The 16,815-nt window shown below is 41.4% G+C and overlaps 1 protein-coding gene across 1 annotated transcript in view; it reads right to left on the bottom strand.

The window, feature by feature from the left end:
• Positions 1 to 16,815, bottom strand: part of DAB1 (DAB adaptor protein 1) — a 377,824-nt gene that overhangs the window by 236,006 nt on the left and 125,003 nt on the right. Inside the window, exon 3 of the mRNA XM_084872568.1 lies at positions 12,625 to 12,827. Within this exon, the coding sequence (XP_084728694.1) occupies positions 12,625 to 12,691 (67 nt within the window). The 5' untranslated portion in view covers positions 12,692 to 12,827. The remainder of the gene's footprint in view (positions 1 to 12,624; positions 12,828 to 16,815) is intronic.

Genomic DNA, 16,815 nt, shown 5'->3' with positions numbered 1-16,815 from the left:
AATCACATCATGCCTGCCTTGGCTGGACTGGCGCCATGAGTATCATAGTGTGATCTTCCGGACATTCTGCTGTTTGGTCATTCAGTTGATTTGCATATTACACTTTTATTATTACAGATGCCTGACACACTATTCTTCTTCTCCCCATAGAAGTGGTGTTATTTCCTATAAACCTATATCACATACCTTCCACTATTTAATCACATCTCCAGCCTGACCAGAGCTAGTAGGCACATGGCTAAGATAGCAGGTACAAGTCTTACAGAGCCTCAGGAATCCAGGAATAAAAAGGACCTCAGCTTCATTGCACATTATCCACCTGCTATCAAGCATCAAGTTACCTTTCATAAGTCCCACCTGATTCCAGCTCATGGCCATCCATCACAGCTTCCGCAAGACACCCAATGTCTTTAGCACACACTTTCATATCGCTGTTAATAAGGGATACGGTGATGATCATTTCCCCAATGATAGGGGTCCTGATCCTTTTTAAGATCACACAATAAGAACATTTTTCATTGTTGGAGATAATTCCCCTTCCCATGCACATTTGTCAAAGGCAGTTTCCCACAGCCCGTACATCATTCTGAAATACACGATAAGATTCAGGTCTGTTATTCATCATCTGCTGGGCTTCTTCCAATGTGAGCTCCTGCCTGGCTCTTCCTGCCTCTGGTTTAAGGATCAAATGGCAAGGTCTCCCCAGAGCAGTGGCACCAGCCAGGGAGGCTAGAAGACCAAGTGATGACAGTTCCCCATCACAGGGAAGTGGGTCTACAAGGACAATGTAGAAATTCTTTATAAAAATAAACTGTAGATATCGCTACAACTTGACCACAGGAACCAGACCCCAAGCAAATGAACTTCCACTGACGTTTTACTCCACAGCCACTGCTGGAAAACAGCAAGACAATGCAAAAAAATTCCATGTTTGGTGTCATTCAAACTTCAGTTTAAAATTTCTGTTCTCCCTGGCCAGATAACTCAGGTGGTTAGAGTGCCATACCATACTTGAAGATTGCCAGTATGATCCCCAGTCAGGGCATATATACAAGAATCAACCAATAAATGCATAAATAAGTGGAACCACCAATACCCCTTCAAATCTCTCCTCTCTCTCTCTCTCTCTCTCTCTCTCTCTCTCTCTCTCTCTCTCTCTCTCTCTCTCTCTCTCTCTCTCTCCTTTCTACCTTCACTCCTCCCTCTCTAAAATAAAGCCAAAACCAGAAACCTTCCCGTTCTTCCACTTACATGATGAGTGACCTTGAATTTATTTGAGAATTTTCCTGTGTCTAAAAAATGGGAGCATTATCAACCACAAAATCTCTTACATTCTCACTATATCCTCTGGCTGCCTTTAGTAGTCAGGTAATTAGTGTCATTCCCCATGTTTTCCACTGGGAACTCTAAATTATCCTCCTCCCAGCCTTTGAGAGAATACAATGATGCACATTGTCTGTAATATCCAGTCTCTACTTGAGACTCAATCTAGCAAGGAAGAAAGGCATATAAATACAATTATTCTAACTGATGGAAGAAAAAAATAGCTTTGTCTGGATTAAATTAAAAACACACACAAAATGTTGACAATCTTTGAGGAAAGGGGGCATAAATCAAATGGGAGGAGAGGCATGCTAAGGGAGAGCTTCATGGATGTGCCGTCTGAACTGGGTCTCAGAGGCCCGGGGGGCAGTTACAGGTAGATAAGAAATGGGTTGAGAGGAGAGCTGATTAAGACTCAAGGAGGGCCCAGAATGTCAGTGTGTTCAGAACATGCCAGGTGGGACCTATGGCATGTGTACCATTTGCTGAATGGATGGGTGAGACAGAACAGACATTCAGAGCATAGCTTCTGGGGCCACAGAACTGGCTTGCCTAACCTCTCCAATTGCCTGCTCCTCATCTGTGGTCTGGAGATTTCAAAAAGGAGCTTTCTTGACTAAAAAAAATACATGTAAATATTTGAATATATCACCTGATATTTTGTAATTACTGACAGATAGCAACTACCCTCATCACCAGCATCTTCATTATCATTTCTGATGTGGCAACGCCTCCTGAAAGGTGAAATGGGCTGATTATAATATTCATAGAGTAGGAGCATTTGCAAAATTGGAGTGCTTATTCCAAACTAAGACCTAGAAATGCATTTTGATTTATGCACAATCAAAAGCCTTCAAATTCACATAGTCTTTACTCTGGATACCTGGGAAACATAGAGTAATTGACATCTTTAGAAAATGGTTCCTTCTCAATCATGCTCAGCCCTTGTACGTGACAACCCCACACAGGGCGCCAAGGAGGATGAAGAGCTAGGGCTATCTATGCGTTTTCACTCCCTCTCTAACCCCACCATATTATTATCACCCTTTATGTTATCACCCTTTCACTTGCTGAGGCATCTCCACCTCATGGTGCTACTCATAGCATCTGCAGGAAGATGTCTTCCAGGGCAGCATTATTTGATATCTGGGAGGAGCACACACCATCCAGCAGGGAGCAGCTTAGTCTGGTGTTAAGTATGTGAACAGGCTCTGAGGCCAGAGAGATCTAGATGAAAATGCTTCCCTATACTTACAAATTGTGCGGCCTTCACCTCTCTGAGCCTCAGCTGCCTCCCAAGTAAAAATGGGAATACTTGCCTAAAGGTTGTTTTCCAGATTAAATGAGATAACATGAACAACAGGCATTATTTTCTCTTTCACCTCCACTCCACACTCTTCTGCCTTTAATCCAAGGTTCTTTCCCCCTCTCTCTCTCTCTCTTTTTTTTTTTTAAACCTGGCCCAGGATATTTTTTGAATGGAAAGGAGGGGAGAAAGAGGCAACCATTGCTTGGTTGCCTCCCCAACACACACAACATTAGGGTCAGGGATGAACCTGCAACCGAGATACGTGCCCTTGACTGGGAATTGAACCTGCAACCCTTTGATCCATGAGCTGATACTCTAACCACTGAGAAAAACTGGCCAGGGCTCTTTTTCAGTCTCTTATTTTATTTTATTTTATTTTATTTTATTTTTAATCTTTATTGTTGAAAGTACTACAGATGACCCTTTTTTTCCATCAGGTGCTCTCTTGATGGACTGCAGAAATGCTAAGGATTGAAACTTGTGTCCCCTAACCATCCCAGAAGCTGTGCTGCAATGGGAGGGGAAATTCCAGCACTCTGGGCACAGCACCTGCTCAGCATGTCCACAAAGATCATAAAACCCCCTGCTCTGGGGCATTTACTGATTATCTGCAAAGATGAGGCCTCTCCGACCGCAGGAAGGAATGCACTTTACCTGACTCCTGGGACTTGGAGGGCTAATGTGCAGAGCTTTGTTCTCCCAAACATCAAAATTCAGGCCCAGCCACTTCCAGAGGCAGCACACTGGGCTTAATGAAGCAGTGGGATGAACTAATATGGCAAATCTTACAGCTCTTACTACCAATATGGCCCACATCACGCTAAATTACGGCACCAGACATGATTGGACACACATCACAAAATGAGAAGCAGCTCACAGAATGGAGGGATTTTTCAGAGCAACATTATCAAACTCTCTAGAGCCAGCATTTAGGGTAAATGTGAGTGTTTTTAAATTTTCTTTCTCTGAGTACAAATCATTCTCCCCCATGCATTATGATAATTAGTTCAACAAACATTTCCTGAGTACCTGCCCTGTTCTGGGTGCTGTGCTAGAAACTCACAGCTAATCACAAACAGAGAAATAAGTAAACGATTATGGGGGGCGGGGGGGAAATGTGGCAAGTGTGATGGTTTGAATAAGTACCAGATGGTATGACCCCTCACAAATCCAGTTAGGGAAGGCTTCATTAGTCATTAAGTTCCTTTATTAATTCATTTATTCATTCAACAAACAATGTGTGCCTACATCTATTAGCACTGTGCTTGCAAGAGCTTGGGGATTGCTGTGAAGTGGTTAATAAGGCAGGCACAGTCCCTCTACTCACAGAGCTCAGCTAGTGAGTGATAAAGAGGAATCAAGAGATAGTTAAAATAAGGTATTATGATGAGCAAAATGAGGTGCTTTGAGAGCGCACAGACCAGTCATAACCCACAATTGGGGGTCATATCTGTGGGCTGCAATAAATCACCAGAGCATTTCTGGGAAAAGTCATATCTAACTTTAAACTAAATCAAAAGTGGAATTAGCTTTGAAAAGAATAAAGAAAAATGTATTCCTGGGAGATAAAAAAGCACTTGCAAAATTCCAAATGTGAAAGATCACATGGTAGAGTCTGGGAACTGAAATTAGCTCAGCTGAGCCAGAGTGGAGGAAGTATCATTGTGGAAGAGTGGTGAGCGATGTGACTGGAAAGATAAGGAGAGGTCATACCAGATGGGGCCTCTCTGGAGCCAGATAAGCAGTGGAAGCAGTGGGAGCTGCTGACTGAAAAGTCTGAAGCAGAGATGGGACTTGATCAGATATTCATGTTATGATAGTATCAAGAACAGCCTAGAGATGTTTAACAGGAAACTGAAAGACCACTGAGGCAGGGCCTGTGATAATCCAGACAGCCTAAAAGACCATAGGATAGGCAGTGAGAAGAAAGAACAATGGGGTTTAAGAGATACTTAGGAGGTCACAGGGGCTGATAATTGGTGGTTTATTAATTGAGGGCATCTTGAACTTACAAATGTTAGGGATGATGGTCCGATCAAATGATTGCTGAGTTCTGAAGGATGGCTCAGAGTTAGCCAAGTGAAGAGGGTGAGAAATGTGGCTCAATAGAGAAAACGGTATGCACAAATGTCAGAGGTGCACCCTGGGACCTGAAGCTCTGTGTGACTCAGTGTGACAAAGGCACAGAATCGGTGACAGGGACCAGATCTCAAAAGCTTGCTAGGTGTGTTGTCCTGAGTGGCATGCTTCTGGGTATATAAAGTAAGGTCAAGGGTGAACAGAGGTGTGGACTTGAAGAAAGCCTAGCTTTTCCTAAGTCACTTAGAACCAGCTAGAATGAGGTCCTGAACAAGGTCACCAATGCAACCTGAAATGAGTTTGTCTTCATGAAATGACCACAGTGGGTGAGGTGTCCTATAAGAAAATCAAGACCATGTGCTCATGGAGAATACACAAGTCTCTCCCAACCACACATCATATGTTCTGACAGGCAATCTTACCGTTAAGTAAGAACTTCTTGACCTAAAATAATATTCCCTTCCTCCCCAACCCTTCAGCCCACGAGCTTTATGGATCCACCTCAGAGAGATTTATATGGTCTTGTAATTAAATCCTTGATTTCAAATTTCCAAAGCCTGCAAATCACAGTTAGCAGAGAGCAATTAGCTCACCAAGATCCAAACCCCTGCCAAGCCAGAGGCGCCATAAATTTACATGATGTGGCTGATCTGCTTCCATGCGCAGCCCCTGTAATTTGTTCACATTTCCCAACCCCAAGCATCAGGGCACAGGATGAACCCACAGAATGCATTCAGGGAACACGGCACAGACTTTCACATGAGGCAGAAAGTGCTCTCTAGCTCTGGGCAAGCCATGTGACCTGGGAAAGTCTCTTGATCTCTCCGAACATTATTTTCTTATGTGTTCCATGAGGTGATGTAAGATTTGGGCCCATTAGGGACAATTTATCTAAAATGTAGGGCAATCAGGAAGCATGCAATAAATGGTGGTTATTAATAAATGTTTGTAGCTTGACAACGTGGTCCATTTTTCTTGGTACTTCCTATCCACTTTCCCAGTTGTTCTTGGAACAAGTATCCATTTGAAGATGGACCAGTTTTTTCTCACTGGCTAAATAGCCCATGCGACTCTGAGGGTTATACCTGATGGTACTAAGAGAAGTGCTACATCTCAGGGCTGGTAGGAAAGATGGGGGGGGGTGGAAAAACAATTTCCTTCTCTTGAGTCTATGTACAGATAATTGTGTTAGGTGTTTTAAATAGTTGACTCATGCAATCTTTATTACAACACTTTGAGATAGGTTCTGTTTTCCCCACTTTATGAGTGCAGATGAGACTCAGAAAGATTTTGTGGCTAGCCTGAGACAAATATTTGGGCTGAGCCTTGACCCAAATATAATTTATAATAATAAAAGCATAATATGCTAATTATACCAGACATCCTTCTGGACAACCTTCCAGACAACCTTCTGGACAAACCGTGGCTGAGAGGGAAGCCTGGGTCCCGGGTGCCAAAGGAAAGCCAGTTCCAGCAGGCAGGGTAAGGAAGGCCTACTCTTGCACGAATTTCATGCATTGGGCCTCTAGTTTTATATATTTCTAAATCATGGGCTCTTCCAGGAGTCTTTGGTGTACTTTGGTGTAAAGAAGAGGAAACAGACCGACAAGTGTGGCTCAGAGGTCGAGGGTCGACCTATGAACCAGGATGTCATGGTTCAATTCCCAGTCAGGACACATGGCTGGGCTGTGGGCTTGTTCCTCAGTAGAGGGCACACAGGAGGTAGCTGATCAATGATGTTCATCATTGATGCTTCTATCTCTCTCCCTCTTCCTTCCTCTCTGAAATCAATTAAAAAAAGAAAAAAAAAAAAAGAAAAAGAGGAAATAAAATACCCAGAGGTTATTCCTAAGAGTATAAGCAGTCTGAAATCTAAACACCAGCCAGGGAGTCATTCCTGGGTTCCAGCTCTGGCTCTGTCACTGACCAACTAAGTGACTGTGGTCATGTCACTGTCATGTAAGAGGAAGGGTCTCTGGCCAACCCCAACAATAATCCCTTAGAACCATCTATATACTTCAACATCTAGTGAACCCATTCATGTGTCCATGTGTACAGACTTCCAGAGTATTGTGTTACTTGAGATGAAATCCGTTTATTAAGATGAAATCCGTTTGCTTTTGGTCAGAAAAGCAGGAAAAAAAGTGTTTTAATTAGAATTTTCTTTATTATGATAAACATGTAATATTTAATCAATACATATAAGTTTGGAGTAAAAGTTAAACTAGTTTTATGAATAGTAATAGACTGAAAATAAATAAAAGTTGCAAAGTAGGGGAAACTTTTCTTTTCCCCAGGGGAGGGTGAGACATAAAAATCCGAAGGGCCTCCAGAGGTAGTGGTACCTGCACTGACAGGTCACACTCCCCTCACAGGTGCTTCTCTCCCCCAGGATATTGAGGCCGCCAGGGCTCTTAGCTGGGCCTGGATAAATACTTGTGTACAAAAGAACCCCAGCAGCCTGGGTGAAAAACAATTAATATCTCATCTATGTTTCACATTGGCCAAGCAAATATAATTTCTCTATCCATTTAGTGCCTGAGGAAAGTAAAGCTTAAAAAGTAGAAGTGACTTGAGAGAGAAGAGAAAGAGAGCGGTGGGTATGAGGTCGGAGCCCAAATCCAGTGTCCTGACTGACCTCAGGCTGCCTCCCTGCAGGACAACAGCAGTGGATAGAAGCGATGAAACAGCAGCTCTGCCCCATGGGCCTGATAAAATGTATTTTTTAATTTAAATTAATCTCCCAGGACCCCAAGGATCCAATGGGATAATGAATACAACAGCACCTTATAAGCTCCTAAGTGAAGTGGCAGACAACCATTAACACAGATTATTTTCCCAGGCTGTCTGGCCAGTTCAGGGATCATACTTGAGTATGTCAGTATCAAAATTACTCCTTAACCAAAATTGACCAGAATTTTCAAAGAAATCTCTAAAAACTTCCACAGCTCCTGAGGCACATAGCCAGGTTCTAACTCAATTTGCTCTAAGTCCCAAACTAAGGTGCTGCCACCTGACCACCAACTTCTCCTGGATCCCACCAGAGCCTTGATTCTTGCAGCTACTTCTTTCTGGGAGGAAATACTAAGGAAGCATATTCTTGTTGTTGCTAACTTATGATCCGTGCATACAATGCTAATATAAACATAAGGAAAGTAAGTAAGTTTATCTTCAGGTGTTTCAATAAAATCAGGAGATAATGCTGAACTGTGGTTTCAGAAGGAAGAGGACAAAAAAACTAACACACACCAAACAGGTGCCAGGAAGCAGATCCCAAGCTGCCCTTTACCCGGGACATATCCCCTGCCCTTCTGATGACAAGCTTTACACACACACATACACACACACACACCCTCTTAAAGACAAGGCTCAAAGGCTAAATAACCATCTCTGGTTACACAGCAGATAAGGAAAGAGTATTAAACGAACAGGTGTGTCTGGCTCCAAAGTTAGTGCACTTTCCCCTACACTAAATTGCCAGGTGGAGTTGAGTGGAAACCTCAGGCAGTGCCCAAAGAAGTGTCTGCATCTGCTTTATCAGGGGACCTATTCCTCCACCAGTCTTCCACTGGGTGGCCTAATGCCTGCATGACCAGTAACAAGAATTGTGTCAACTGCTCTCCCCTTTGAATGTAGGTAGCAACCCTGAAAATAAGCATTCTCCAGTTCCAGTTCTCCACCCAACCCCACTCCTGGAATATGCACTGTTTGACAAGCTGTATGCCTGGTGACATAATCCAATAAAAATGAATTGAAGAAAACTTTACTGCTCACTACTTTCACCCTTATTTAAATTGTGAACACTCTTGTTATTTCTCATACATGGCCTGTCTAGAAACTCATTTGATGGGAAAATGTGCCCCTGTGTGACTTGCATTTAAAACTGTCTGACTAGATTTCAGCAGCCTGGGTGAAGAACTGGGGTGACAGGTTTGCGGGTAATTCTAAGGGGCTTCTCAACATTGTTGTAAGCCACTCTTTCTCTCAATACCTTTGGCCATGTCCTGAGGTTTTTTGTTTTTTGTGTTTTTTTTAGGAAATAAAATATCTGCCCAGGAACTATCTAAATTTTGCCAAGAGGAAAATAAAATTTTAAGTCTATAATATCATGTAATAATCTAAAAATGTACTTACAATATAATGTCCAAAATAAAGAGGATATAAAACTGTATGAATAGTATACTCTCAAGCCACTCTGAAAGGTAAGTCAATAAGAAAACGACTGCAATGTTAACAGTAATTACTTTTGATTTATGAAAATATGCATGCTTACTTTTTCTTTTCTAATTTTTAATAATAAGCATATATAGCTTTTTTAAAAAATGAAATTCACTAAAAAATAAATATATACATTTTCCCAGAAAGAGGCCTACATATGATTCAGTATTTCCTTACCACAGAAAGCTTTATATAAACTTTGACAAAGATTGTTCACAAAAAGAAAGTTACCTATCAATCTTGCTAATGAATATAGATATCAAAATCCTAAGAAAATATCAACAAATCAAATCCATATACAAAAAAAACAATACACTTGAACCAGTAGAATTTACCTCAGAAATGAAGATTAGAAAATCTATTAGGGAACTCCACCTAAGATAAATTAAAATAGTGAAAATATGCATTGATTTAAATATAAAAAGGCATATAATAAAAATTCAACATGTAAATTCAAAACTTTAAAATAGACCCTGAAAAATGATGAATGAAGGTGAACTAATAAATAATCTTTCACCTGGGTAGAAGGGTAGGGATTGGGCAGAAAGGAGAAAAGGGGGGGAAATGGGAGATATCTGCAATACTATCAACAATAAAAAAATATATTTAAAAAAAGAATCTTTAGTAAAAAGTTAGATATCACACTTATAGTAATTTAGAAGCATTTCTACTAGTTTAAGGACAAGAAAATGATACCTACTATCACTAAATATTGTATTGACAGACTAGCCAATGCACTATGATAAGAAAAACAAGTACATACGGATTGCAGAGGAAGGCATGGTGTCTCCACAGAAAATCAAAGAGGAGGTGGAGAAAGTATTAGTAAGAGTTTAACAATACAATTATAGTCAAGATCAAGATATACACTGTTTATTCTTTTTCAAGTTCTACTTGTTTGAGCCCAGTTACCAACATTCGTTTAATAGAATACTGACCATTGCAAAGTTAGAACTGAAGAATAATAATAAATTAATCCTGTTATCAGCATATTTTCTCTCTCTTGTTTTAATGTTTGAGTGTGTTTTCATGATGCTTGGAACAAACACATTAACAAGAATAAAGATTTATCTGTTACATAATTACAAACAATTTTTAGCTCTTGCTCTGGGACAAATAATCTATTATATATTTCTTAAGATCCCCTTGGCTCTTCTTAATGAGATAAGAGAAAACAATGTAAGAAGAGGATGAAGATGATGAAGGTAGAGAAGACAAAGAGGAGGAGATGGGTAGAAATGGAATGAGAGAAATAGAGAAAAGAAGTGAGAGAAGGGAAATGAAGAAAGATGATAGAAGAGGAAGGGGATGGGAAGGAGTAGGGCAAGAATGAGGAGGAGAAAGGGGGAGGAAAAGGAGGGACAAAGCTAAACTTCCTTGAGCCTTTAATATATGCCAAAGCTTTTACTGAGTGTTTTATTTGCTTTATTTCAATTAATCTTCATGGTGAGCCTTTGAGGTCTGCAATATTATATTTTAATTTTATAGGAGAGAAAACTGAGGCTCCAAGAGTAAATTAATATTCTAAAGTTACATAGTTAGGAAACGGGATAGCCAGAATTTGACCCAGATCGACTTGCCCAGACTCTGTGGGATTAGCCACTCACTAGAGAATACTCCTTGCATATGTATTGTGCTGATTTTAGGGCTTATTAGGATATAAAGATCAGGAGGAGATAAAAAGGTCACCTTCACACTCCCCTTCCAAATCCTCCACTAAGCCAATGTTCTGAAAACCTGAATCCTCTCTTTAGAATACTTCTGGGTTAGCAATGTTAAAATTAAGAATGAAAAGATGTGCACTAAGATACAATTTTTAATGTATTAAGCATTCAAGAGTACAAGTTTAGTGGGAAGGTAAAATTTGAAGCAAAAGTATAACCTGTCAGTTTCCACTGAAAAAGGATTTAAATTTTAGTACATAACAGATTCTGCAATTATTTTTTCCTATGTAGCAGTTCTCCCAAGACCTGTTTTCTCACCAACTTGCTTTTCTTCTATTATGCTTAGGCCACAATGCATAAAGAATGAGGTTTACATTCAGTTTTAGAGGATAAAATAGACTGCTATTTTTGTGTTTCCAATAAAAATCTAAAGTATAATGCAGAGTCCTCCCTGGGGGGTTGGCTGTCCGAAAGCTGCATATGTATTACATGTATGTCCCTGTTTCCAGAGTGTCAGGCAAGTGCCATCACCAACATGACAGGGCAGGCACAGCGCAGTCCCAAACAAATCACTGCCTCACAGAGCAACCAGAGGCATCGGGGTTTGCAAGCCAATATTGACAGATCTCAAGACCTGAAAGAGAGCTCTATTAATCCTCCTTCATGCAGCAGAGAAGATGGGGGAGGAAAGACGTGAAACCACGGGGAGAAATACACACACACACACAATGCACAAGATGTTGGCATCCAATTACAACAGGCAGACACATTTCCTGAAAGGGACAGTCATAGAGCAATAGGACCCAAATCTTCAGAAAACATCAAAAGTGATAGATTTATTTCATCATCACATTATGCATGCCTGTCTTCATTCCCAGAAGGCTATGTGTCTACCCAGTGTCAGCATTTCCTAAGTGTTGGGAGTGAAAGGGTGAATAAGAGGTCCAGGTCTGAAGGAGTGTATGATAGAGTTGACAAACAAAAACACAGGACATTTTTAATAAATTGAGATAGTAACGAAGTGCTACTGAACAAAACAAATGAGCAACTGCCCAAATTTAGGGAGTAAGGAAAGCTTTACACTCCCCAAATGGTCCCACTAAGCTCAAACTTGAACAATAAGGAGCAGTAATTCTAGAAAAAAGTGGAGAGTGATTTCAGGCTGGACTAATAAGAGTCCAATGACTCTCAAAGTCTGGTCTCTGAACCAATGTCAACAGCATCATATGGGAACTTGCCATAAATGCAAAGTTTCGGACCCTATCGTAGACCTGGGGAACCAAAATCTGGGGATGAGCCTAGGCCATCTGTGCTTTCACCAACCTTCCAGGTGCTGCTATAAGAGCAGACAAGCATTTAATGTGGGGAGAAAAAGAAGCAGGCAGACACACATTTCTGCTGCTGGCCTCTCCTCTGAGAACCACTTGTGTAAGCAAAGGTAAACCACAGGGGACAAAATGCCTGGAGGGTAAACAGGGTTAAAAGGAGGGATGGGGAGAGAGGGGGAAGGGGTAGGCAGATATTGCTGGAGGGATGTGAAGAAGGTACATATCATGAAAAGATTTTAGATTTTACCCAGAGAATAATGGAGATCCATTAAAATATATTATGAGCACAAAAATATCCAATCATGCTAGTGACTCTAAATATATACACGTGTGTGTGTGTGTGTGTGTGTGTGTGTGTGTGTGTGTGTGTGATTACAAAGATGGAAGATATATCATTACAGAAATAAAAACTCAATCCAGCCCTAACCGGTTTGGCTCATGGAAAGAGCATCAGCCTGCAGACTGAAAGGTCCCAGGTTTGATTCCGGTCAAGGGCATGAACCTTGGTTGTGGGCACATCCCCAGTAGGAGGGGTACAGGAGGCAGCCTATTGATGTTTCTCTCACATCGATGTTTTTAGCTCTCTCTCCCTCTCCCTTCCTCTCTGTAAAAAGTAAATAAAATATATAAAAACAAACAAACAAAAAAAACTCATTCCAATACAGACAAGCAGCCACAAAGAAAGGAACACAGTCACCCCTACCTTTCTTTCTGGAGTCTTTCTTGGCGCTGGTTTTCACAGCTACTTGAAGTTCTGTCTCAGTTGACATCCTACTAAATCCTTAGTCCACTGCACACAGATCCAGGGCCTTGGCCAGGCTCATGAGGGACTCCTCTCCCAGAGAACGATGCCTCCCTTCAGAAATGACGCCCCGAGCTGCACATGTCATTCACTCCTTCCGAGTGCTGCAAATCAAGAGAAGAGAATAATTAAGGTGGTCATTCAGAATAGTCACTCCTTTGATGTTAAACAGAAATTAGGTGGGAAAAGAGTCATACAAAACCCAGAAAATCTTGGCCTCCATGTACAAACTGCTCACATGATTTCCTCAAGCCATGGACAGGGTTTATAGCAAAAGGAATAAGAGGCCTATATGCAAAACTCAAAACCATTTCTCAAACCAGCTAACTCAAAATAGGTCTTTAGAACTCTGGATTTTCAAAGAAGAGCAAGCCCAAATCTTTGTTTTCCATGTTTCCTTATTTTCAAGAAGTGGATATCACCCAGAAAAACACAGCAAAGGCATATTTCCTGAGCAGCCCGTGCAGATGTTTCCAACAGTGGGACACCCATCCATCAGCCAAGCTTGATCAGAGCCTTGGCAGCTAAAGCAGATCATAGGGAAGTGGCCTGGGTCTGCCCCTCACTGGCAGGCAGCAGGCGGGACATGGAGTTGACATACAATTGGGCTCCAAGGGTAAGGTGACAAATGGGACTGAGAAACTTTCAGCCAGCCAATTTGTATGTCAGCTTGTCCCCCAGCTATAAGAGCAGACAAGCATTTAATGTGGGGAGAAAAAGCAGCAGGCAGACACACATTTCATTCATTCTTTCTCTAATAAAATATGCGTTGCACAGTGCTCGAGAGTATTAAGTTCAGACACTGTCCTAGGAAGAGAAAACAGTGATAATACAACCACTTCAATTACAGCTAGTATTTACTATGCACTTACTATATACTATGCCCTCAGTGACTGCTTCACATACATTATCTCATTTGATTTCATTCCACTGAATGAATGTATTCCCTGTGTCAAGTCAGCAGTCTTTCCCAATGACTACCTATCTGATAGTTACATCTAAGAGTTTAGTGTAAAATAAACATTTCACTAGTTACCCATTTGTAAATAATATTAAGATAATGTTTACATAAAACTAGTTCTGGAGCTGCCAAGACTGATCAAGTTAGGCTGATCAGGCTACTGGGAATGGATTTTTAACTGTGTAGACAGCCAATGCTTAGCTCATCCCACAGATCTAGAATAGTTTAATCTAACAAGGCTGACCTTAAATGCCAGTTTCAGCTCAAAATGGATAATGGCCCCAAGGCATATTTCCTGAGCAGCCCGTGCAGATGTTTCCAACAGTGGGACACCCATCCATCAGCCAAGTTTGATCAGAGCCTTGGCAGCTAAAGCAGATCATAGGGAAGTGGCCTGGGTCTGCCCCTCACATCATGACAACTATAATAAAGATGGCTTAACTAGAAGCTCTAAAATAAAAGCCAAATGAAATTATAGTAATGCTTAAATTGGGGGAAATTTCCACCTTATCCAAAGATATCTGGTTAGGTGTTTGTATTTTTTTTATTGACTTCAGAGAGGAAGGGAGAGGGAATGAGAGATAGAAACATCAATGAGGAGAGAGAATCAATGATCTTTTGGCCCAGGCTGGAGATCCAGCTCCCAACCCAGGCATGTGCCCTGACCAGGAATCAAACCATGACCTCTTGGTCCATAAGTTGATGCTCAACCACTGAGCCACACTAGCTGGGATGGTTAGTTGTTTTTTTTTTTGTTTTTTTTTAACAAGCTATTTTTTAAAAGGACACTAGCCCTGAATGAAAGGAGCCTTAACTAGAGGATCTAAGATTACAAGTAAGGAAAGTAAAAAATGGTCTTCCTAGAATGGGGTCCTTAAAATTATTCATAGAAAAATGGGAGCTTTTCTGCCACTACTGTGCTGTCTATCTGCACCATGCCACTCAGCTAACCTCTCCCCTCCCCAAGAGACAACATTCCATGAGAGATGACAGTCATAAAATTCAGTCATATATTTACATAATTTTATTAATAATACTTATCATTTCATAACAACAAATATCTACTGAGAACCAACTATGGGCCAGGTGCAAATCCTGGCTCCTTCCTGTCAACAATACTGTGTAACCATACTGGCCAAGAGTACTGAAGCAAAGTCTGACTCCTGTCCTCAAAGAAGCTCAGCCTAGCAGAGGTGTGGTCACGTGAAGGACTGCAATACACACAGCCAGAACTAAAACCGACATACACCTAGCATGCTGGGGCACACAGGGTCAATGACTCACCTCTGCTCAAAAGAGTCAATGAAGCTTCACAGAGAAGAGGATCCTGTGAGATCCTGCAGAGTGATGCTTCAGTCCAGTGGGTGATAAGGGAAAGAGCCAATGAGTACTAAATAGATGCATGCATAATAAAGGAATGAATGGCTGCTTCAGGCAGAAGGGCCAGAATGTGCAAGGAGGCTTGAAATTGACAACCAAACTAATAAAAGGAAGCAAAGTCTAGGAGGAAGGTGATGATATACGATTCCATCTCTCCAATTTTCCCTTGTGTTGCCTTTCCATAGAATCTTTCTTTTCAAGTCTGCCTTGATAGTCCATTGATCCCCTCAAGCTTCAGTTCAAAGAAATATCTCAGGCAGAAAGATTTTTCTGATCCCTCTATTCAATGGGATCTCTCCCTACGTATGTTATGATCTGACTAGGGGCCTGGTGCACAAATTCGTACATGGAGAGGGTCCCTCTGGGTGGCCTGCAAGGCTCAGGCCAAAACCTACAATCCAATACCGCCTGCAGCTCTTACCTGCCACTCCCACTCATCCCAGAACAACTGTGCCTGCCATAGGCTTATGCCCAATCAGTCCCAATTGGGAGAGGCCTGTGCTGCTGCAGCAGCACTCACCAGCCACAACCCCTGTGTTTGACGCCCTCCCAAGGGGAGTGGCCTGTGGGATCTGGCTGAAATAGGCTCTCTGACATCCCCTGAGGGGTCCTGGATTGCGAGAGTGTACAGGCCAGGCTGAGGGACCCCACTGGTGCACAAATGGGCCAAGGAGGGACTCCAGGGTGTGTCTGGCTTGTCAAGCTCTGACCCAATTGGCTGGACCCCAAGCAGCAAGCTAACCTACCAGTTGGAGCATCTGCCTCTTGGTAGTCAGTGCATATGATAGTGGCTGGTCGACTGCCTGCCTCCTGGTGGTCAGTGCACATGATAGGGAGTGGTTGAGCACCCTTAGCATATCATTAGCATATTACACTTTGATTGGTTGTTTGGTTGTTCTGCCGTTCAGTATATTTACATATTTACCCTTTTATTATATAGGATGTTTGGCCAGCTTCATAGTTGGAGCCACATACAAGCGATGGGATACTGAAGAAGTTACTCAACCTTTCTTTGCCTCAGTTTATCTACCTTTATAGTGGAGATGACAATATCAATTCATAAGGCTGCTATGAAAATTTATGCGTGATCATATGTATAACATGCTTAAAAGTATGCCTGGAACATTACCTGGCAAGTACTTGGTAAATATTAGGCACTAATATGGGGTGTCCCCAAAAACTGTATACACACTATGAATAACTATAAGGCAGTGTTTATTAAGATACATTTTATTTTTAAAATGTAATAGAATTTACAGACATAGTGTGCATAAATTTTGGGGGGAGGACACCCTATAGTTTCCTATATTGCTCAAGGTCACATGACTGGTATGTGAACATAAGCCCATATTATTATTATTATCATCCTTTTACAGAAGAGCAAACTCAAGCAGTTTAAATTCACTTTCTAAGGACAAATTGTAAGAAATGATAGACTCAAAGATATTCCCATCATGTTGGTCTTGCACACAGTAGGTACCTAATCCCAAAATACAAAAATTAGATGAAATATATGGATTTTACACAATTTCAAGAAAGGCAAAACCCAACTTTTTGTTTCACATGTTTTCTATTTTGAAGTGCTAGATGCCACACAGAAAATATAGCAAAGGCATATTTTTTGAGCAGCCCATGGAGACACTTCCAACAGTGGGGCATTCATCCATCAGCCAAGGTTGATCAGAGCCTTCAAAGTCGATTTATGAACTACATTGGACTTGGGCCCCTTCCTTCCCTTCAATGTTATAGGC

The sequence above is a fragment of the Pipistrellus hanaki genome (genome assembly GCF_964339955.1).
Source record: "Pipistrellus hanaki genome assembly, chromosome: 2".
In the NCBI taxonomy this organism is placed as follows: domain Eukaryota; kingdom Metazoa; phylum Chordata; class Mammalia; order Chiroptera; family Vespertilionidae; genus Pipistrellus; species Pipistrellus hanaki.
Note: the sequence above shows the minus strand (reverse complement) of the source record. Positions and strands in the feature narration are given on the sequence as shown.